The 24,878-nt window shown below is 41.1% G+C and overlaps 1 protein-coding gene across 6 annotated transcripts in view; it reads right to left on the bottom strand.

Annotated features, from left to right (window-relative positions):
• ENAH (ENAH actin regulator) overlaps window positions 1–22,870 on the bottom strand; it is an 89,816-nt gene extending 66,946 nt beyond the window's left edge. For 2 of the 6 annotated variants that reach the window (XM_014252888.2, XM_014252890.2), the window contains exon 1: window positions 22,673–22,870. In XM_014252888.2, the coding sequence (XP_014108363.1) occupies window positions 22,673–22,677 (5 nt within the window). In that variant the 5' untranslated portion in view covers window positions 22,678–22,870. The remainder of the gene's footprint in view (window positions 1–22,672) is intronic. The other 4 variants (XM_014252892.2, XM_014252893.2, XM_088052741.1 and 1 more) reach the window with 4 other exon arrangements.
• Between the last annotated feature and the right edge of the window lie 2,008 nt (window positions 22,871–24,878).

Raw genomic sequence — 24,878 nt, 5'->3', positions numbered from 1 at the left:
TTCCAAGTTTAATTTATGTGATGCAGCCTAGATATATCTTACCCAAAATCTCTATGCATACGTTCAACTAACAATCCCATTCCAGCATTTCAATTTTCATCGGAAAAAAAAATAATCTTTCTTCTTGCTTAACACTTTTTGTTCGGCTCCTTTGCTGTACATGGTGTAGAATCCCAACAGCTAAAAATGCTGTTCTTTGCAAAATTTATGCTGCAACAACATCCAGAATCATGCCTACCCTTCATCAATATTCAGTTCTGGATACTCCAGTGATAAAACTTACACCAAGTGATTCGGTTATAATAGCAAGCGCCTCTAGACAGCATTTCATTATAAATTTGCTGTCACTACAGTCTGAGTAGGAATCCAAATTTATTGCAGTACTTTTTTTAATCTAGGTTATGGTATTATCCCCCTATAAAAACAATTAGCAGAAAAACTATTCATTAATTAAAAGGCCCCAAACAAACAGTGAACACCCTTTCAGTCAGAGTTCCATTTTCCAGGACAAAAAAAAGAAAAAAAAAGGCATGTGAAAATAAGTTATGTTCAAAACACCTAAGTACACTCAGATTTTTGCAGCTAGCCATCAGCAACAATACTACAGAGAAACAAAACAGCTAAATACAAAGTTGGGCCTCTTAATTGGATCAGAGACGTAATGAATTAAGTTCACAACTGCTTTTAAAGGAAACACAAGGCAGAGGTTTTCTGTATTAACAATTATCCACCTTAAAATGGGAGCTCATTTCTAAAGGCAACTCGCTGTGGTCAGCAAATATCCTCACTAGGTGTTACCCCTCTGTAATTCTAAGAGACAAGACAAGTAAGGCTTCCTGCATCATTCACTGTTCCATTTTACAATCTGAAAGAACCTAATTTGGCCTAAAGTTAAATTACATAACCTCCGCTCCTTTCAATGGGAGCTTTACAACCGTAAATAAAGACAGCTTTTGGTCCTGACATGGAAACATAATTGAATTTTGAATTAACTAGAACACAACCACATTTTCTTGTACACAGCTACACTCTTTACAGCCAGCATCAAACAGGCAAAAAAATAAGAAATCTGCTGTAACTAACTGCACCTTCTGAGTGTTTATTACCTGTGAAGGTTTTAAATAGCATTTCAGATTCCCCAGAACAAATAAGGAACTCATCAGCTTCTTGCCTGTACTTCAACATTAGATTGTTAACCTCTTTAATATCCAAAGCCCACAAATTTCCATTTTTCGTCACTGAAGAATTACTCCTACTTCTGATCATGACAAGCGAGGATATAAGAGAAATCAAGCCAAAAACCTTCATTAGTATCAGATTAAGATTTAAAAACATCCAGAAATGCTATGAGAAAATTCCTGAAGTAATCCTAATATTTACAATGCACAGACTATGCCAATCCACAGACATAAGCAGTAAGAATGCAATGGCCAGCATACAACTTAAAAGAGGAGTAAATTCAAACATTTCACTAGACTTTACCATATCATAGATGTTGGGTTTTTTTTTTTTCAGTCAATATATCTCTTACACTGAAAAACTCAAGTGTCAAGGAGAGCACTTCCATCAAAGTCACAGTATATAGAGTGCTGCCACCATAACTATCTTCTGAGGTCACCATGCTTCAGTTTTACAACTCTCATATCAAGGAGATAAAGGGAAGGCAGGTTAAAGAGCCAGCCAACGACACTACTACACCATAAAAATCTACTGACTTTTCTCCTGACATACAAGGGTCCTGGGAATTTAAAGTTTAAGGACTTAGTACTCACATTCCTGCATTACAGGTTCTAAGCTTGCAAATTTAATATTCCATTATGCCACAGGATTTCTGTTCAGTTTTCTGTGCTTTGTTCTAAACACAGCTACATAGGGATAGCTAAAAAAAAAAAAGGGGGGGGGAGGGAGAAGAAAAACCAAGCAAAACTGACCTGTAATCTGAGCAATGAACCAGGTACAGCAGCAGGACAGTGACCTGATGCAAGAGCTGCAAGGAATAGCTGCAGGAAAGCCCCGTTCTTGCACAGGGTAAATCATACACAGGAGCTCTGCAAGTTTCAGGCTCTTCCCTCCAGCCATAAAAATTACGCAACATGCACTGCCTCAGTGCTAGACACACAAAGAACACTTTTATAGAAACAGTGCCATAAAAATATTACAGACTGCTAGAGCAATCACCAAAGTAACCTGTCAAAAAATTGTCAAAATGTTTAGAAAGATCTTCCCTTACTAGTGCAGACCTTTATTTGCTAAAAGGAATAAATTGGAAGGTGCTGTTTGGATACTCTAAACTCCTTCATCTGCATATCCACTTAATCCACACTGAGGAAAATTAAAAATGCCCTTTTGCTCTTAGGGTAGCACAAGCAACATGATTGCTCCTCCTTTTCATTTTACTTGCAAACAAATGCATTCACTGTACTGTACTGCATACCATGAACCAGGCTGCTTCACAGAAGCAGAATTCACAGAATGACAGGGCAAAGGGAAGCAGTTGCAAATCTGAACTTGTGATTTGACTCCATGTAAATAAACCCCTACCATCCTAAAGGTTAAAAAATTCCATACAAAGATAGTGAATTTCTGGACTTTGTAGCTACAGGAAGTTATGGCAAGAGATAAGATCAGCAAGCTACAAAGGAATTAGAGGAATTCATGGGTAACAGGTTCTTTTAAAAATATAATAAAAGGAACCTATAGGCATGTTCCAAAACATCTCAAAATAGACAATGGATTCTAGATTGCTGGCAGAGGGAGAGGAAAGGAGATCCCTAAGGGGCTGCTGGCAATTTCTTCCAAGCAGCTTCTCCTATTGCTGCTCTCCAGGATGGTGTATGGGCCTACACTGATCAGTGGTTTGTCCCAGCAGGGCACTTCTCCAATTCTAATGCTACTCTAGTACTGAAATCTTTGTAGTTCACACAAAACCTCACTCCTTCCATAGGCAGGGAATCACAGAATCCTGGTATCTGTCTTGTTTAAATTACACATCCTGTTTTCTTTGTTTTGTTATCAAGGCAGTTAAATCTAAGATAGGAAGCAAAGTCTTTTAGTCTTTTAGTTAAAAAGTCATTTTCTATTGTTTTAAGTAGTCAGAAGGAAGTTCCAGTTTAAATAAACAGCTACTCTGCCCAGGGATCACCACTGGGGATGTGATTTTTGGGCAAGCTTTTTGAATCTGACATTAATTCTAGATGTAACAGCTTTCAAACCCATTTGCATTATTTCATAAGTAATCTACTGCTACACTACTTTTGATATATTTTTATCTAATATTTCATAACCAACCAATCAACCTCAATCCAGTCCCTACAAGCCCTGTTCTCTGGTTATCAGGTAACACCATAAAAGCCTTGCTCCATGCTCCTCCAAGAGCAGGCTATCAGATGTAAGGAATTTAGAAAGCTCAATGCAGTGTGAGACTGAATTTGAGACAACTAACAGATCTGTGAGCTTTGTGAAGAAACTGTGAGGAGTTCAATATCCAAATTTTATTATGAAGAGAAAATAAAAAGAAAAAAGAGATGATGATTTCAGCAGCAAAGGAGCATGCGTATGTGTGCTAGTGAGGCTGGTGTGTTTACAGGCGAGATGTGACAATGTTGCCCTCATTACTATCACACACACAGTGTTTAATCTCTGTGGTAAGGAATTATCCAGGAAAAGCGCTTAGACTTCCAAGAGACACTAAACCCAACAGGAAAGCTGAACACAGTGAACTTTACAGGCTGGCACAGAGATACTGTCTGCAGTCCTCTGAAGAATTTTAAAGCAATCCCAACTACCTAAGTAAGGTATGATCTCCCACATCTCAGCTCCCCCAAGGCTACTAAAAGGATGGGAAGTTTGCCAATCCCATCACCTTTAACTACTCAAGACCAATACAGCAGCCTCTGGCCAGACCTGCTGCAATGTCAAAAGAGAAAAACAACTCCAGCTCTTGCTTCAGCTGGAGAGCTAACAATAGATGCAGTGCATTCCACGGATCAAATAGAGCTGCAAATAATCCCAGCATTTTTTGCCATGGTCACATGGAGTACACAGGCTGTCACCGAAGTTCTCCCCAAACTGGGAAATACGGGGGGAAGTCTTGGGGCTTCTGCAGCCTGCAGACACTTTTTAAAATGGCTTTTTATACCATTATCTCTGAAGATGAGCAAATAGATTCTGAAGTGGTTTGAGCTGACCAAGCCTCATGTAAACCATAGAGCAAGACATTCTAAAGCCAGGAAACAAAAATTCTCATTTTTAGACAATAACCTGTTTTGCAAACAAGGCATATAAAAGATCTTTTAAAATGCAGACTAAATTTAGGATTGATACTTCAGTTGCAGTTTGTCCAGTTAGTCCCAATCACAGAAAAAAAACCCTAAAGATCTCTAGAGGAATAAAATGCTTTTTAAATTGTTTTAATTAACATTAGAAAAACTGTTCCATTAACTTCATAATTTTTAGGAAAAGAATGGCAAAAAAACCAGAACAGCTTCACAAAAAAATTCTGCTTCTAATTTCTACAAAGCTTGCAATGAAATACAATTTTAGCAAGTGCTAGACATCATTTATCAGCACTTAGTGAAGCTTAGACAAAGCACTAACCAGGTAAGCCCTCATAGCAACATTTATTTTGACCAAGCATAATTAAATTCCAAAACTTAAGTTTGGAAGTTAAGCTAAGTTATAGGTAAAACCCAGAAAACAAGGAGGATGGCTATATGCATATATGCATCACACAAGCTTGTAAAACACCACTACCAATGAATTCCTCTTTGCCCTATTATATTTCATGGTAGCAGCTCCACAACAGCTGGGCTGTAAAGATGGCCCTGAGGATGTTCTTCTGATCATCCCATCAACAGGTACCTGCAACCCTACAATAATCACCTGCAAAGCATCCTTGGCAGAAAGCTGACAGAAAGACACTCCCTGCCAAATGAACATATGCTTCGTTAAGAATACCACAGAGAGGTTTAAAATGCAAGTATCTATTTCAGGTTTTCACTTGTGCCTTTGCTGGCCCCACTGGTTAAGATGTGTGGCTGGGAGCAAAAGGCAGCGCTCGTTTTTGAATGGTACGTGATGCTCCTGATACAAAAAATGGCCACTTACCTCACACATCTGGATTTTACCTACAACAGTAAGTTAAGCTCTCTCTGTACATGGAATTAGCTGGATAAAAAGCTTGGGCACTCTCCCCACTCCGACTCCTCTTCTGATCTCTTCTTCCATACTGTTTATGAAGCTTTTTAAACCCAACATCCAATAGGGAGACAACCAGCATGAAGTCACTCACTTAAGCCTAAAGATACTCAGCAGTGTACAGGAGATGAAAGGAATCCCATGAAAAGCCCATAACTACACATAGTAGCTTGTTGCAACACAAAAGGGAAGCAAAATGAGAAGGTTCTCACATGTGCAGGCTATTTTGCAGACACAAGTGGTCATACTGTCACTTTTTAATAAAAATTCAAATAGTTTCAAATAGAAGTAAATAATCCGTGATTACCAGTTTAAAAGCTTATCCCCTAAGTGTACCAAGTAGCTACACAGAAAATTAGTATTTGATAACACCGTCTAGCAGTATTTCCAACACTTTCAGACAATTATGAAACACAAATAAGCCATGTACAAAGGAGACAAACCACCTATCTCTTCAGGTAGCATTTTTGCTAGGTGCAGAAGCCAGCACTACTGCTACTTAAATCTCAGCAAAACTATCTCTCATTGTACAAAGCTTCTCCAAGTAGAAATTTATTTTCAAGTAAAACATTTTATTTTAAAAAATTATACTTACAAACTTTATACTATAGAAGAACATAGTATAAATCACAAACCACTCTATAATGCATTAGACTTCCTTATACATTTCTAAACGATGCAGATTCCTGTTTTGACAATATACCTCATTCTGATGAAAACATGGAATTTCAGCTGAAAGTCGGAGCAAATTTAAGATTCAGTACAGAACTCTGCTACAATCCATTGCAGCAAACAACAACCTGAACCAGACTGAAAGGATTTTAATCAGGTGCCTGCAACACACTGGTACCATGGTAAGGGAACAAAATCTGAGGCATAGTGCAGTTGTGTAACTACAGCAAGAAGAGTTCACCGTAAAAAGAGGGTTATTCCTGCAAAACCAACTTCCTCCCCCTCTTTCAGGCTATCTTACCCCATAAAGACAGTAGGCTGTCTTACCCCATTAACTGGTCCACCCTGCTTGGATCCCAAGAGGGTAATCCTTTGCAAAGTGATCCCTGAGCATTACCAGGGGAGCTCACACCATTCTCACTCTTTACGCTTTAGTCTTTTCTCTGCAGTACTATCAGTGGTACCAGCAACAGATTGCTCCACACTGCTTTTTACAAAGCTCATTTTCTCAACTGTGGAAAAATTTGCAAGCTTCAACCACAATTGATGACTTTTTTTGTATCTGCACTTACTATGTACCTTCTTCCCATGAGAAAATCCTGAATGTCATAGCTACAAGCCTCAGTTTTCAGGAGACTGCAGTTGTCAGGCTTACACTGAACAGATAGAATTCCAAGCTGAGAAACTCAGCAACGTTTTCCACAAAACTACTGTATTTCAGTTGGTGTTGAGAACCTCAGCCCCTGGAGGGATGTCAATCAGGTCTGCAGAAGCCCATGGCCCAGATTTACACGCAGAGCAGATGTGAGGTTTTGAATGGGGAAGGAAACAAGCTGTCATGTCTATAAAGAACCTATGTTTAACTTCAATCACAAGAAAAACATCAGCATAAACTATTAGTAAAAACCTGCTAAAAGATAACAAATGCATCTTCAATGCCACTTTATGAACTAATGATGTAAAATAAGTTTAATTTCCTCCAGTTCTTCTGGAGTCCTACACTAATTAGCACAGAGGGCAGATGCCGTCGAAAGACTTTGTTCTTGACAGCATTCACAGGGCATTTCTGTAAGAGATGTATACACAAAATTACTGTAAGGAGAGCAGAAAGGAGATGTGGAAACCTTATTCAGACACCAGATGCTACACTCAGAGAAAATATATCAAGTGCAGCTTTGCAATGCCTGTGTTGCAGCACAACCATAAAGAGATGGATGAGTATTCTTGCTTTCAGAGAGGACAGGAACCCAGAAGAAGATGCAAGCAGGGTAGGAATTCTGACTAATATTGGCATACTGGAAGAGTGACAGAAAAAACAACTTCAGGTCTACATTTAGATACATTCCAGTGAATAGATGCAAATCAGTATATGACAGACTGGACAACAATCAGCGTTAGTTTCCAAATGAGGAGGACCAAGTAGAGAGTAACAAGTGGCAGGAGGTCTTAAAAACACACCACAGTGAGAGATGAATGAAATTGGTGGGCTAAATCTTGAAAAGACTCAGGAGAAACACAAAGCCTCACATACACTAGAGGCAGCTTCAGAGAGAATAAGATGGTCTGTACTATGCACAGTTAGTGAGTATGGAAGCCTTAATATACAGAAGGAAGATTTAAATAATGTAGTGAGACAAAACCTCCAAGGATAACTCAGAATGGGGAAAAGTTTCCCAATAGAGGTGATACCGTCTCAGATTAAAGATACATTTAAATGAGGTGCCGAAACTCCAACCTACAGACCAGAGTCTGCAGGAAAAATCTGTCTGCCTGGATGGTCTCTGGCATAATTTTTCTCTAGAGCCTCCGAAGATTTAGGCAGAGAACATTCTGAAAAGTTGTTCCTTGCCACTTCGGGGGTACCACAACAACTCCTTCCTTAATAACCCAGCCTACATTTGCCATGTAGCCAAAACTCACAAAAGTGATCCATCTCATCATTTACTGTAGACCAGGTGCACTTCCAATTATCTAAAAGGAGTCACTGGAGTGTCCCAGTCAGTTGAACATTACCCATCTTTTAGTCGTATGGTAAAGGAGAGATCAATTTAGTCCAATCCAAAGCACCTTCAGAGAAAGCCACCAGATCTAACCTACACAAAACATTAGGACAATGAACAAAGTGTTCCAGTCCTGTCTTAAAAGCTGACAGATAACTATTGATGGATGTTAATTGGCTTAAGTTAGCAATTCTGATTAAGCACCGTACAAGGAGACCACAGATCCCTGGAGTTTGGGTTCCTCCCTGGCAAGCACACCTTGTTGTGATCAGTTTCCTTCATGTTCATCTAACAGCACAAGAACTACCGAGGGTTACAGTGATTTTAGGGAGCACATACAGCTGACAATCTAGCTGTTACAAATTTATGAGTCTTTCAAATATCATGGCACATTATGTTTGGCCTATTTCAATTTTTAAAAAACATGAAAAATTACACTGTATTCTGGTTAAAAAAATAAACTTCAAAGTTAAAAAAAAAAGTACAAGAGTAAAGAGCGTCTCGAAGTTTTGGTTGCTTATATATGAAGGAAGGAGTGACTTGCAGTTGTAAAACCATTAAAAAGTCTTAGTTACATACTTACTCCTCTCACCCCTCCCACCTTTTTTCTCAGACTGCCTCTGACTTTGGATAGATGAACTGAGGAGTAAACGAACAGCTAGTAGGTTTCTTCATTATTCAATGTGTAGTGACGTTTTTTGCACATTAATCAAGACTTGTTCTGAATACCAAATTCAGAAGTTATTCACAGTTTAAGCACAGTGTCATAAAATATAGCATTTGAGAGCTTCAAACTTGAGTTCAGCTTCTTTTTAAGAAATTAGCAGAAGTTGGAAAGAAAAGGAAGAACAGACAGGAAGTTGTTTCCTCCATGGGAGAGCTGAAGCACAACAACTGGTGCACCCAATCTTCTGATGTTGCTCATTTAATCCAAGATGATCATGGGGCCTTTGTCTTCAGTGGCCATCTAAGATTCTCTCTGCTTTGAAGGACTAAGGTAGATGCTGAATAATTTAATGTTTTGACAGATCAGGCCCACAGTCTTAAGTTAGTCAGTAAGAAAACAAGCCAGGACACAGCTAATGAACACCCCTGACAACTCTCAACCAGCACCAAAGGACAGAAATTCTTTGAAAAATAAGAAGCAGTCAGTGCTTGCAGAAAACACTGAGCTGAGTCCATGAAATCATCTTATCTTCAAGCAATTCCCTACCTCATTCATTAGAGACTTTCCAACCTCCAAAACAAAGACAAACTAAACAAAACCAAAAAAAAAAAAGCAGGCTTCAAACCACCACCTATTTCTATCTGCAAACCAGAATCCAGGCTCTGTTTTAGGGGAAGAAAAAATCAGCGCAAAATCATTCACATGCTCCAACATCCATTTTGAGATAATTCTGCATCTGCTGTATGCATACAGGTATTAATTAATGACCAAGAACTAGCACGGTGTTGTTACTGCTCACATATACAGGAAGACTGTACTGATTTCTTTTCAACAGCCAAACACAACTTTGGTATCAAATCTACAAGATTTGCCCCAGCTTAATTTCAATTTGGGGGGAAAGATGATGGATATGAAAAGGTGACTGTTTTGGCACAGCCCTATTTATAGAAGCGTAGCACCTGAACTTAACTTTTAAATGCTCTTTGTGCTACAACCAGAGTGTTTCTAGAACATCCACTTTCTACTCTGAGTTCGTTTAAGATTTACCTAAGCACCCTACCTGCACACTACTTAAAACTTACAGCTCAGATTTCCCAATTTCCTGGGTGTATTCTAGAACTTTTCTCCATCTACACACTAAAATAAGTTCATTTCATCCAAGTTACAAATGAAAATGCTATCTTCACAATTAAATTACATCCTGCCTCCCTTCTCAAGAAGTGGAGACATTTTTACAAATTCCTACTGTTTCCTGTGCCAAAAGATAGAATTAAAACAAGCCATCATAGCATTGAAAGTCACAAGCAGTTTTCTCATTCTCCCCAAACAGTTGTGCAACAGAAACAGAGATCCCTCTTCTCAAAACAGAAAGCAAAAAGCCCCTGAGCATCCCTGGCCATGTATTTAAATAATTTCTGTGACAGAGCTCAAGCTTGATCTCACCAAATGCCTAAGAATTTTTTAGGTTGCATCAAGTTCTTTGTGTACACAAACGTTTTTTATTGGACCTGTTTGAGAACCACTCTCTGGCACTGAGGTTTGAATTAAGCATCAGACTACGAGAAAGGCATTTGTGTTACTAAAGACTGCTTGCTCAATGATGCTTTATAGATTAGAGCCACCCCCTTGGCAAAACAAGTAAGAGAACAGTACTGAGAGGTGTTTTGAATCTTTTCCTAGCTTTACTTCAACTCTTTCTTTCGGTTTCTGCTTTATTCAGAAGCTGTACATAAGTATATTTACTATATTATTTTTTTTAAAAAAGCTACTTTCAAATCTGCTTCAAATTTAAAGAGATGTCAGGCAGTTTTAAGAGCAGGAAAGTGACAGTATTTGACCTGCTAATTTAAGTATCTACTTTAATTTCAGCTTAGATTTTGTGAATTGTCTTTCAAAACCCATGTGAAAATTCAGAAAACTGACTAAAATAAGGTCGATTATTACATAGTATAAACATCATGCCACCTGAGACACAACGCATATGTTACAAAACCACAGTATTACAAATCCTCAGCTTCCCAATTTCTGTTTCAGACATCTATATTGCTTGACAGACTTTGAAGTAAAGATCAAATTAACATCCTCCTAAATTTCAAATATTACTTTTGCCTTGTTTTCCACTACAGAAGACTAACTAGATAATAAAATAATGCCTTAGCAGATGTTGTCATTTGTCCATTACTTAATTACTGGTTCCAGAGCCACAGAGGGTAATTTTCCCAAATACACTCTAAACATTTATTCCAGAATCCATTGAGAATAAATGTACAAAATTTAAATGCTGAGATTGGTTTGGTTTAGCACTGGGGGAATGGGGAGGAAGGCAGAGGAGGCATGAACATATTCAAATATTATAGTTAAATCTAATAATTAAAAATTAAACAGATATTTTGGTTTAAAGATTCAGATAGTGCCATCTGCATTAACCTTCTCTGCATCACATATAAAGGTTTTCACAATTCACAGCCTGGTATTTTTCCCATGTAACAAATTTCTCCCTTTTGAAGTGTTAACATGTTGCTTGGCAATGCCATCCCACCTCGGGGAAGATAACCACCACCCCTTTTTGTCTGGTTGGAAGCCTGATTCTGTTGCACAGGTGTCCCATCCATCAGAAAACAAAGAGAGGCTCTGCAAGTGCACTGACGTCACCGCAGCTCCGGCGAGCCCCAGAATAGCAGCTCAAATACATACTTCATACTCCAGTGCTACAGGAAGCCAGAACCATACCCCCCTGCTAAAGTATAAAATGAACGGGCAGAGATATGTGCCGGGAATACCAATTTAATATATCCTGTACTAAGTGACATTCTGTTTGTTGCATAGCAACAGGAATCTACTGCGGAAAAACAATATGGAACTTTTTTTCTTTTTTACTTGCCAAGCTACAATTAACCCCAGTCTTCCTGAGAAACAGAACATTACCTTTGTCACCAGTCCACCACAGATGCTATCTCCAGCATTTACTCTGTTTCACGTTAAAATGTGCATTTAAGTGGCTGGAGGGTATGGTGCTGCCAGGAGAAAATTCCCTGCTGCAGTGCATATGGCCAGCACGATTTTTAATTCTACAGTAATGACCAAGAAAAAGTTCTCAGATGCACAAAACTTCCATTCTTAAGCATTAAATGCTTTAGTCATTTTACAGTATTTCTGTCATACTATGCAAAAAAAAAAATAATTAAGGTACTCAAATTCTGAAAGAAAAGCCTATGACTTTATTTCTAAATGCTTTTGCTTTGTTTTGTTTGGGGGATTGGTTTTGTCTTACAAAATATTAAAAATGAGCACCTACCCAAACTACTTTGAATTTAAAATCAATTTATCTTCAGATTTCACAACAATGTATGTACACCTACATACCTCTTCATGGGAAAGTTTTCTGTAAAACAGTATGAACTGCACAAGATTTCCCCATGTTCCCAAAAGAACAAGAAAATGGCAATCACTCAAGTGGCTGGGAAATTGTTACATTGATACACCATAAATTATATAAAAATACACACCAGCAAATTGGAGAGAATCCGCTCTCAGGTGTTTGTTTGTTTCTTTGCTGGTTCTTGCTTAAACACCCTCCCCACTCCCAGACAAGACCAGGGTAAGCTCCCTGAGAGTTACAACCAAAATACCTGATGAGTGGGCTTTGGAGTGAGTCTACTCACCCTACACCCCCCGCCAAGCACCAACATACTCAGGGCCCTGGAGGTTAGTTCAACCCAGGAGGAAAAAATGTGAGATTTCAAATATGTGGATTCAAAATCTGCTGAATTCTGAGACTGGTACTACTCAAATCACCAAACCCGCAAGCATTCCTCACAGTTACATGAACAGTCTTTATATCAAGGTTTTCTTTTTATTGTTGGGGCATGAAGCACTGCAAGAGGAGAGGTTGCTTGCTTTGCATCCATCTGCCCTAAGAAAAGGAGGCATGGAAATTCAAGGCAAGATATCCAGGGTACCCAGAACTGTCTTAACAGTACACTCCTCTATCCTGTGGTAACTGGGGATCTCAACAGGGAAAATATAAAATCCTACTATTAAGTATTATTAAGCATTAGTCATGTCTAAAGATGCAACCCTTGCAATGCAATCCACTTCTATCTGCATCTTACAGATTTACTATACAGAAGTCACACTAGTGACCAAGACCATAGCTTGACATGAGATGGGCTCTAAAAAAGGCATTCCAAGCATCCTTTTCCCCCAGTTATTTCCAGTAGTCAGATGCTTCAAAGGAAAATAGATCTTCATGTTTCACATGGAAACAGTAACATTTGAAAAGTATTTTCACAGGTTTACTTTCTGACATTGCATTGCAGAGAACAATCTCCACTTCCTTTATGCAGACATCATCTTTGCAGAGTAATACAAAAACAAACAGCAATTTAAATAGATCCTACAGCTGCTAACCTGTTTTCAAACACCCAATTCCTTAATCTCTGAGATAAGAATTACACTAAATATTGCTGTGAGGTCAGACATCAAAACTATGAGCTTCCTATAAAAAAATTAACCACGCAGTAAATTTACCTGTACCTGCAATGTACCTGCAACAATCCACAGAGTACAAAATTTCCACTTGGTGTCTCCAAAGAATTGAGCAACTTTCTGAGGAACTCGGCCCTTGGATGTATGAAATTGCCCGTGCCCTGTTCCCCACCACTGCAGCAGGTAATCTAATAAAAGATACTGCCTCTCTTTCTAAAACCTTTGTCATGTTTATAAGCTTAGAGCAACACAGCTACAGCTACAGTATTCATAACCTGCAAGGCAACCTTTCTGTTTGTCTTACTGCCAGCCATTTGTGGATTTAGCTATTGTTGGAAACAGTGACAATTACAGGAACACAGACCTGTTCTATCAGTGAATAAGAAAGGTACACAAAATCAAAGGAATACCCTGTGGTTTCAAAGTCACCTTTATAGTATGCCAAAGAAGAAGCCTGAAACCACCCTATTCCTCCAAACTTTATGAACAGACTACTCAAAGAGACTGCCAGAATACAACATCAAGTCCCTGAGAGCAGCAGTCCAGATTTCTTCACCTCACAGCTTAGATGCAAGGTCAGATGTAAAATGCAACAGTAATCATTCTGAGGATAATCCATATATGATGCAGTTAACACAGCTGATGGCCAAACTAAAGGCTACTGGACTCATCACACCACACTGTGGAAACTAGAATGGTACCACTGCAATCCTTCAGACTGCCGCATGAAATCTTTAAGATGCAAAATCTATTTGACTGACTTCTTTTATGTGTTTACTGCTTTGGTCTTCTTCCTCAATCTCAAAGTAAAAAAAAATATCCAAAAGCTACTACTGCACTTCCACTCAGTAGCTAAAAACCCAAGGAAACCATTGAAATGGTACAAAACCTCATTCTCAATTATTCTCCAAAACATGTAACACTAAAGAAGCAGCTGAGCTGCTGGATTCAACTTGTGCTTAAGTTCAAACACTTATTACTCAAGTAAGTTCTAATCATTCATCTCATCTTCCTACTCATGATTAGACACAGGTTCCCTGGTAGCTTTCCAAAATGGACCTCTCTCCTCAGCCTCCTCCTGGTCAGAACAGCAATGAACTGGAAAGGTCTTTTATGTCTTCCCTCAGTCAGTAAGCTCTAATTAAGGGGAAAAAAGCACTGACTACCAGAGACAGATCTACTGTCTCCAGATTCAGCTTCAGACCAGATGGTCCATACCTGACTAGGAAAGCAGTCCTGTGTTACAAATATGTTTATTTCACATACATCAGACACTTCCTGCACCATCCTCCTGTTCTACTCACACTAATGTGATTCAACTAAGTAGATCAGTGTATAACAATACATTAAAATATAATCTCTGACTATATTCAGAGATTTCTATCAAAGCAGAAGTATTCTGAACTAGGAAAAAAAGTACTTCTAAACCTAATCTTAAAAATAATACACCAGTATTTCTGCTGGAGTAGTACATAACGAAAACATACTTGTTCTTAAGTAGTATGTTCATATACAAACGTGAAACTTCAATACTGATCATTTAACCAGTGCTGTCATTCACTATTTTGATTCATCATCTCTGCCAAAATTAGGCTCATTTGGATTATGTTTCACTGTTTGGTCAGTCTGGCCACACCATCTATTTCAAACAATAGGTAACTATGTTTATTCTCAAGTTGTGAAGTCCATTTACCATCCACAGAAGCCAATTGCAGATTTCTAAAAACAGGCTTTGCAAATGTGTTCAAGAATCCAAGTTTTCTAGGAAAGCTTCACTGTGTCCAGTTTTAAATACAAATCCAGCAAGCTGGTTTTTTTTAAATCTGTTTTATTAAATTTAGCCTGGGCACTCTTAAATAACAGCATTGTTTAATGGACTAAGGCTTGCCAAAAGGATCATACACTGTCCTCAAATATCAACAAGTGTCCAACACAGGAGATATAATAAAAGGTGTACACATCACTATGCACTGTTTATAGAAGATTGCAAGCTTTTAAAAGAAAGCAAAGGGCAATGAGATTTTTATAGAACAGGAAAATACAGGGAGAAAACAAGTTTTCAAAACAAGTAGCAATGTGTAGTGTTCATTGTAACACATTATTGACATGAACAACATACACTAGCTAGAAAAGGAAAATTCTTGCTCGCCTGGAGCTGGAAGCTTGGAACCTGAAAAAATACACATATTCAACATAAGTTATTTGAAGAACTAGTGTTTTTAGGCAGCAATACTAGCAGGTTCAATGCCCAGATTTACTCAGAGCATATGCTTAAGTCACATTGGCAAAGCCAACGAGAAAGCTGAAAGGAACCTAGAACTACCAACCACCTCTTTCCACCAATGCCAGCAAAAATACCATTAGTGCAGCAGTATTAAAAGGTTTGTTGGGAATACATGAACTACAACAGAATCTTAAATCACCTTTCCACTTAGTACTTCCATTTTCAATCCCATATGACAGGGAAAAAAATGCAACTTCAATGGAAATCTCCGCAAAATATAAACTTCTAGGAGACTTGACCACAAATAAAGATATACTAGTCTACACAACTGAAACAGAAAAGTGTTCACCAGGAGCCAGATGGGACCACAATAAAACACTATCTTAACTACATGCCTTTGCAACTTTGCAACTACTATGCCCTTGAAAGCTCTTCAGTTTAAAAGCTGCTTTCACTGTATAGTAACCAGTGAAACTGACAGCTGTCAATGGCCTAAAAAAAATTTTAGGCATTAAACTACATTTTAGGAAATTTAAGGACATACACAGAAACTGATTTCCTCTAAAAAGAAAATTTAAATATTTCTTTACTTGCTATAAAACTGCAACTAATGTATAATACAGGTTTTAGCTATACCAGTGATTGCTCTTGCTCTTTTATCATTCTGCTTAATTCCAGGCTTTAAAAGCTCTTCTGTTTTGAACTAGGTGGCAAGTATACTAGAGCAAACGACAACCTTGCCTTATGGAATTTGCAGTAAGATTACTGGATTACTTTGTAATCCAGTTCAGGAAACAAATTTCAAATTTTTGAAGAAAAGACAATGAAAAAAACAATTTCAAACAAAATCCTTCCAACTGCGTTTGTGCTGCAAACTAGAAGTTTAGAGTTATTTCTGGCAGCTCACCAGTCCAGCAAAGTAGCATTTTTGTATCACCCTCTGGAGTAAAATCAGTTTCCACCTCTTTCTCCCATACTTCACCTGGTGTCAGCACCTTTCTTTACCATAATTTAAAAAAACAAAAAAGAAAAAGCCCACAACACCAACCCACAGACTTTGCAAAGAAGCAGACCAATTTTGGACTAAACTGAAAGCATTTTTACTATTCTTCTTTTACATAAAACAGCTTTGCCTGGGGAATTTTCAATATGTGAAACTAAGAGCAAATATATATTTTTTTTCCCGGAATATTGACTGTGTTTTTTTTTTTAATGAGCCTTGCCTAAAGATTACTCACAGAGACAAGAGAGTTGTACTTCAATTCCTCACATTAACTTGTGCATCAAGTCCCAAAACATGTGCTTATTACAAGCAGTTCAACTGGAAAGACTAATCTGAAGCGGATTGACACATCATCTCACATCCCACTGAAGAGTCCCATTTTCTCCTCCAGGCTGTCACCAGCATTTGGGCAGGAGACCCAGAAAGATGTCACATCACCTCCCCAGCAGCAGTTCCATAAGCCTCCCATACGTGCCTTCAGAACCATAACATTAGGAGCAGCACACACCACCACATAGCACCATCAGAGGCTGGTAAGCACAACATCCACATTCTCTTCTGGAACATTTTTAACATTAGTCATGAAATAGCTAGAGTGAAGGAGACTTGTAATACATAAGAGCAGGGGAGAGGTTTAGCAATTAGGAGAACAATTTATAAGGAGTATTTAAAGTAAAATTCAACATTTTCCTCTACAACCAGTATTGGTAGGGAGTATTTTCAAATCCGACTCAATTACTTAGATATACGTTTTTATTTCTCATGTTAGAAAATTTCAAAGTTAAAATAAGGTAGCGCAGCTGCTTCTAAAAGGGGGAAAAGTTTATGTTTATTATTCAACGAAAAAAGCTCCATACAAGCCATGTTCTTTTCCAGGTTTGTGAGAACCCATGGGAAGTTAGGGCGGGAGAGGCACAGCAGGGACACAAGAGTGGCTCCTCACCTGGCAGGTTTAAATACAGGCAGATACAAAAGCAGCTTCATTCCCACATTAATCCCAAGGGAGATTCTAACAGCCCAAAAACATAAAGTAGTTGTATTGAATTCCCAAGGACTGTCAGGGCAAGGTGGGGTGGCAGAGTGAGGTAGGCACCAACAAATATCACAGCTGATAGTTCAGAAAGGCTGATGTGACTTCAGTCTCGGCTACATTTAATTTGAGCTACTACTAGAAGTCAAATTTTTTTGAATCAAACACAAAAAACACGTATCTTCTGCTCTTTCTCACCACTACAGCTCTCTTAAAACCTAAACATGCCTGGATGTTTGAAGAGCTGGCACATGTATTTCTCCACTGCTGAGTGGAAGCAGGCATGAACTGTCAAAAGCAATTCTAGATGAAAGGTCAAAGCAAAGAAGGGAATAATATCTGTTTCACAAAATACATTTGCTCTCTCTAGTAACGAAAACAAATGACTCTATCCAGTGGTTCAATAACCTACTTCTATAATAGTTCCACATGAGCTGCCCTGGCATGGCAAGAAGCAGCCCTCATTACAAAGTATTTCCAATCACATGCCTAAGGCAGCGCCGAGAGACGTCACTTAGGGCAAAGCATCCACTGAAACAGGTGCTGGGAGAAAAATGTTTCTGCTTTTTATGGAAGTGGAGAAAAAAGGCTCTTAGGCTATAGGGGCCCGAAGCAGGATGCCAACTAACTCACTCTTGTTTTCTGACCTCCAACAGCAAACATGAAACCCTGAATCAGAGTCAAGAAAAAAACTTGTACATGCCCTTCCAGAGAGCATTCCTGAATTATACACACTCCCAGACTGTTTCTAATTTTTAGAGGCTGACAACATAATTGCTAAGATGGTCATAAATAGCTTTGTCTAAAAAAACTGTATTCTCATTGCTGCACTCTCCATTCACATGGTAATTTTTTAAAGATTTATACTTTAACAATCAAAATAATTCACTAAACTATCCAGAGGCCTTGAGGGCAAAACAGCTGTCAGATCCCATATCAGGTGGGCAGAAACAGCCTGTCCAAAAATTACTTGCAACTGTCACAAATAAAGTGCAAGCTAAAGACCACACTTCTATCAGACAGATGACTCAGTCCATCTGTTAGTTTACTTAAGAACAAGGAAAGTAACCTGAATTCTTGTATCCACCTGAAAAAAAAATCTGCCCACACCACCAATTTTTCTCTTGAGATACAAGCAATTTTAGGAACTGTATTGCTTGCAGTTATGCATATCCAGTCTAATTTAACTGCATGCTTGCACTTCCAACATTTTGTCAAATATTTCTCAACTAAATTAAGCTTCCTATTTCAAATACACCATTCGGGCAAGTATTAAAACTAAAGGCACAATTCCAAAGAGTTACCTTATGTATCCAACAATAACTTAATGTCATAAATCAAATTTATGGCCTTGCTGCTGTGCTATTTCACCACCTTAAGTAACTGCAGTTATTGCAGCAAACTGAACTGTACTATTGTCACTGATGATGCTCTTGTATACCCACCTTCCTGGAAACCCCAGGAAACGCGTGTGGGTTCCTTCAAGAATTCCTAGTCCTAATGAAGGTACATGCTTTGTTACTTCTGCTATGGGCTTTCACTCAGTAAACAGTGAGTATGGTATTAGTTTTCTTAGCACAACACTTAAAAATATAATGAAGGCTTACCAATCCAGGCATAAAATATGCTGACTTTTAAATAATAACATGAATTGCATTCTGTAGCAACATATTTGAGCAGAAATGCTGCTGATTGTAAATAAATAGAAATTTCAGTGTGGCTTAGAGACCACAAATTTAGCTACTGTTTAAGCTTAAAAACACAAGTGAGAATATAACATGACTTTTCAGAAAAGGCAAAATCTATAATAATTTAGCTGTTTGCCCTATCTAAACATGGAATAAAATTCATATATATATGAAATTCATAGTAGCCCATCATAAACACAAATTATGATACTGGGCTCTGGAAATACTTGAATTTCAAATTTCTTAAAAATACTGTTTCTTTCTCAGTTCTTGGGAACTTGGGTAATGAAACACAACTAAGCAGTCTGCTTTCTGACCAGCACGCTAATGAAAAACAATTCTTTCCCACACAAAGAAATGGATGTAGTAATCCCAAGGGAAGGCTGTACAGTTTGATTTTTAAAAAGTCAGTATCTTGTAAAGCTCATTTATTTTTATTGCAGTTAACACTCAATATGAGCCTGATATGAAAGAAAAAAAAAAAAAAGAGGGTAATTCAGTTAACCTTCACTGTAGAATCCCAGCTCTAGCAGCAGAGTTGTGTTTACCAGCTTCCGTAATACAGACTTCAACATATGCTACAATAAAAGTCTGTTCACACACGTTCTTCTTGTACAAATACGATGGGAAGTCATGCTATTACTAGAACAGGGACACCAAACTCTGCTGTTACCTACATCTTCACCTCTTCCCCCCACCACATTCCAGTCAGCTGGTGAATGGAAACCTCACTGAATATGCCCATCCCTGGATACCTATTATAATATAAGTGCTTTCAGGAAACTGTATTAGGGGCAGCACTTCTGTCAGCTAACAGAGTACAAAGAGAGCAACAGGTGTTCATGGGAATCAGCTGTTTACCTAGGACAGGAGACACAGATACACACAGCCCTATTCAAGCTGGCTCCTGAACCAAGTAACTTCATACTTAGGCTAGACCATTTAACTGGGATATTTAATATTCAGAGTTTCTCTGCAACCTAAAACCCCTAACAGATGTTATTCAAATAGCATATCATTTCAATTTGAATACAAAGCAGACTTCTGCAAGAATTAATTCTTGTGTAGTGGTGGTGTTTGTGTCTTACAGAATTGCTGATTGTTTTAACATTCAAAGATGCTCTTCACAATGATGTTTAGTATTATTTGACAGAAGGAAAACCAGTTTGCTCTTTGGTAACTGACCAGCTAATCACACAGACAAGACTCAAGATCTTAACACAAAATCATCAGAATTAGTTCAGGCTTGTGATGCCTGAAGAATAGCCAACGCTTCAGGAAAAAAACAGCTTACAGGAAAAAAGTGAGGATGCTTTTGCCCCACCCCCCACAGTCTCAATTCATCTATTTATTTTTTTATTCTTTGGAGCACCAACTGCATACTTACCTGCCCAACAGCAATGACAAATTGCAGTTTACTCATTCCACGAGCCCATCAATATTGTGCCAAAAGTATATTTTTAGTATAAACTGCTAAGACTTAACAGAACCTGCAAACAGAGGAGCTGTATATGAAAAGCTGGTCGCTTGTCCCATCTATCCTGTCACTCCTCACCCACCAGACCTTGCCTTGACCAGCAAATGCACATTAAAAGTCATTGCCTGAACAAAATACAGCATGAAGATACTGTTTAAACATGTTTCAGAAATATACCATCAACCATAGTCTAAACAAGTCCAAAGAGAGAGCGTGCAGTGAAAGCTTGCCATTCTACTGGAGTCGGACCAATTAAACAAAACTGAGTAAATTTAATAGTGCTTCTATAGAGAGAAAATACTTCTTTAACCACATCATTTTTTTAGCCTGTGTAGTTTAATTGGTACAGCTTGTTTCTTTTTTTCCAGAGGGTTGGAACCAAGTGTTCTGACAGTCAGTTTCCTTTGAAACACCACATGACCGCTCACCAGAGTGACCCTCCAAATCACAACTGCATGTCCCCCTTACCAGCTTGATGCTCTGCAGGCCCGAGCAGGTAGCAAGCTTCAAGGCCAGTAACATATTCATTTACCTACATTTACTCACTGCTGCAAGTCAACTAATCAAACATCTAAATAAGCAACCTAAGGGTAGGTTCAACCTAGACACTTTCCTGTCGTGCTGGTTAAGAGAAATACTTGTGCTCCCTCCAAGCTGGCACAAGTCCTAGCACACATACAGTTACATCAGTGAACAGTGAGCAGTCCTGCTGCCATAGCTCACTTCACTCGGCATCACCCGCACAATTCAAGCACTTTTTGCCAGCACGAAACCCAAACTTACACGGGGCTTCCCAAGGTATTTATGCCAAGTCTTGCTCGGTTAGCAGGGTTCATTGTGCTAAAGGCTGTCAAGATAATTAAAAAGAACACCTCTGCTTAAAAGATCTGGATACTAACTGTAGGTTTTCCAAGCAGTAACTTTTCATTTGCAGGGTATCTGACTTCTACATGAGCAACATGAATAACTGAAAATAAATTATCACAAGACAAAACAAAGCTTAAAATAACGTAGGACATAAATACCTACAGTTAACAAAGAAAACTAGAGGGAAATACAGGAACACAATTCTAAACAAAACAACAGGGAGATTGTTCCCATGCTTCCCACTGCAATGCTATTCTTTCCATTGAAGGTGCACTGAAAGAGGGAACCTTCATAGACAAAAAATTTTATTAGGATTTTCCTGCAATTTACGGGAATTCTAATGGCTCATCAGTTTTATGCAGCAGAGGAATTTGCCGACTTTGATCACGCAAATTTTGCCGGACCTCTACTCCGAAGGACCTCACGACTTACAGTCGTGTCTTTAAGACAAAGAAGGTTCATATCCAACTGCAAGGCAGACAATAACTTCCAGGCGAAAAAAAAAGGAAGGCATGAGTAACTGGTTTCCCCAGCTGTCTGAGTGAGGGGCAGGCCTGCAGGGAGCACGGCGTCCCCGAGCAGCCAGACCAGCGCTCGGCCACCGAGCCGCATTTCTCACCGGGTCCTGCACCAATCCAGAAAGGAGATTATGGAAACAGAACAGGCGCTAAAAGCGAGCTGGGGGGAGGATGGCGGGGGGAAGGGGGGGACGGGCCGGGGAGGCAGAAAATCGCCTTCAAATGAATGAGCCGGCGGGGAGCGGGAGTTCCCGGCGGGAAGGCACCAGGCACCCACCTCCCTCCCTGCCGCCCCCAGCCGCGGCCACCTCTGTGTTTACATCCCAAACCTCCAAACGCGACACTTTCTCGGCTGCCAAGAGGGGGATCCCCCCTCCCTCCTTCCCCCCCGGCGCCTCTTTATTGATTACCGAGGGAAAAGCCCAGCTGCTGCTGCAATGCAACACGCGCAGGGTAAGGCGGAGGGGAAGGGGGGGAAAAAAATCACCACCGGCAGAGAAAGAAAGGAGACGGGCAACCGGGGCTCACGCCGTGCCCGGCCCGGGGGAGGCGCCGGAGCGGAGCCGCCCCCCGCCCCGGCCCGGGCCCCGCCGCCGCCTCCCGATCGCAACTTCGCCGCCGCCGCGGGGGGACGGGGACGGCGGGCCGCCCTTCCCCCGCCGCCACTAACAATGGGCCCTTCCCCCACCGCGGGGCTCCCCTCGGCCCGGCCCCCTCCCCCGCCGCCGGCCGATCCCCCCAGCTCCCATTCCCGTTCCCGGCTGTGCGCCGCCCGAGCCGGGGGGCGCGGTGCATCGCCCCCCACCCCGCGCCCGCCGCCCGCTCCGGAGCCGGCCGCTCACCTCATGGTGCTGCCCGCGGTCGGGGAGCCGCTCCCGCTGCCTCGCTCGCTGCGCTGTCTCCCCCGCCCCGCTCCGCTGCTCGCCGCGTCTCCGCAGAGCGAGACCCCCGGAGAGCGAGACCCCCGCCCGGCAGCGCCGCCCGCCCGCCCGCTCCGCCGCTCCCTCCGCCGCCGGGCCGGGCCAGACCACCGCGGGGAGCCGGGGGTGGGAGGGGACGGGAGAGGTGGGGGAAAGGGGCGGGGAGGAGCGAACCACCGCGCGGGAAGGGCGGGGGGAAAGGAGGAGGAGGAGAACGAGCGGGCGGGGGGGGGGGGGGCGCGGGGGCGCCCGGAGACCCCGGCGGGGCCGCGGGAGCGGCGGCGGGCGGGGGGCGCGGGAGCGGCGGGCGGGAGGAGGAAGGAGGGAGGAAGGGGCGGGCGGCGGAGGCCGCGCCCACCGCCGCGCCGTGCCCGGGCGGCTCGCTGGGGCTCGGCGGCCCCGGCGCGAGGTGGCGGGGGTGGAGGGACGGGGCGGGCGCAGGTGAGGCGGCGGCTCCTCCGGAGAACCGCCCGCCCGCGGCAGCTTCTCCCCCGGCGGCCTCGGGAGTCACCCCGGAGCGGACGGGCTGGATGTGCTCCCGGAGATCCGCGTCCCGGCCGGCGGAGCCCGACGCCTCCCGGCGTGTGAGCACCTCCACCCATCCGCAGACCCTTCCCCACCCGGCCCGACGCCGTCTGCACCGGGCTCTGTCCGGCCGGGAATCCTCGCCCGGTACAGCGGCGCCGGTGCGGGAGGAAACGCGCAGCCCCCGAGCCCCCCTGCCCGAGCTCGGCAGGTACCGACAGGCGACAGCACTGCGGGCAGTGGCCCCTCCGTGCCCCCGGAAGCCAGTGGCCTAAGCCTTTTGCAGGAATACAGGAATGTTATTTCTGCATCCTTCAGTAGCCCTGCGCCGTCCTAAATGCAGATTTCGGTATGCTTTCGGTACCCGCAGCGGACCCAGCACACCGTACAAGTAACTTCAACCCAGCTCGTGTTCGGTTCCCTTCTGTCAGCTAACGAGTTCTCTTTCGTTCTCTTTCGTCTCGGTTAAAAGAAGTGATGAGCAAGTGTCTTAGCAATTCCCAGTGCCGTTAAGCCATCTTGGTGCTTTTGCACCTCCAATTTCATTTTTCCGTAATGAATACCAGTGTTTTCTAGGGTCTAGGAGTAAAAATATACATGAGAAACAAATGCGTAAGAAGCACCTTCTTTATAAGTGTCTAGACTTTTAGATAAAAAAAGTGAAGAATTTTAAAAATATGTATTTCTGATGTAGGTTCCACACATTTGAGGGGTTCACTTGATCATGAACCTCAGCTATTTGACACCACCTCCTCCTTGATCAGTGAGGCAGAGTCACTCACTGTCAATTAAAAGTGTCAGTAGCACAGCAAGAGATGAACTAATCAATGAAAAAAAAAATGGCCAGTTGTTAGAAAACACTAACTCGGGAACAAGGACAGTCTCTGAAACTGAAGCTAATAAAGATTAGTTTAGTAAGAAAACATGTTTTTACTGGCATAGGGATGATGTCAATGAAAATGTTGCAGTAGAGGTGAATCACAAAATGTAGATGAGTAATCAGAAGAAAAGCGACATCATGATCTTAAAAATTGTGTACCTTTGTCAACAATGTAAAGACAGTCTGAAAAAGGCACACAATTGCACCTGGTAAATAAAATTGCTTTCAGCAAATGCTGAGGACTCTAATGACTGGCAGTGGACCTCAATTCTTAAGGCATAATGAATTTTCTAAGATGTGGGCTTCCTGTCACCAGAACATCCTCCAAATAAAAGGTTTGGAAAGAAAGCCATTCTGGCAGTGAAAAGTCTCTTGAAGGCAGCCAAGCAGAACTGTTAAAATCTGTATCTAAATATCTCTGTATCTATATAGATACATCTAAGCTATATGTCTAATGGGCTTCAGCAGGTCCATCAGCAGAAGGAATGGCAGAGACAGTCAGAACAAGGAGGATTTTGTTCAAATATACCAGTTGTTCTATAACAGAAAAAATCAGAATCATAATGTGACTGTCCTGATGCAACTGCCTGGTCTTATTAGTCAAACCTAAAAGAATTCTGACTGTAACAGGTATAGAAAACACTGAAAGTATGCCTGGGTTCCAGGTCTGCCTGAGAGGGAATGAAAATAGCCAGAAGCTGTTACTCCTGCAAAATAACTATT

The sequence above is a fragment of the Pseudopodoces humilis genome, chromosome 3, assembly GCF_049639895.1.
Source record: "Pseudopodoces humilis isolate 2021_Gansu_Grassland_sample_001 chromosome 3, ASM4963989v1, whole genome shotgun sequence".
Classification (NCBI taxonomy): Eukaryota; Metazoa; Chordata; class Aves; order Passeriformes; family Paridae; genus Pseudopodoces; species Pseudopodoces humilis.
This window is presented reverse-complemented; position numbering and strand designations above follow the sequence as displayed.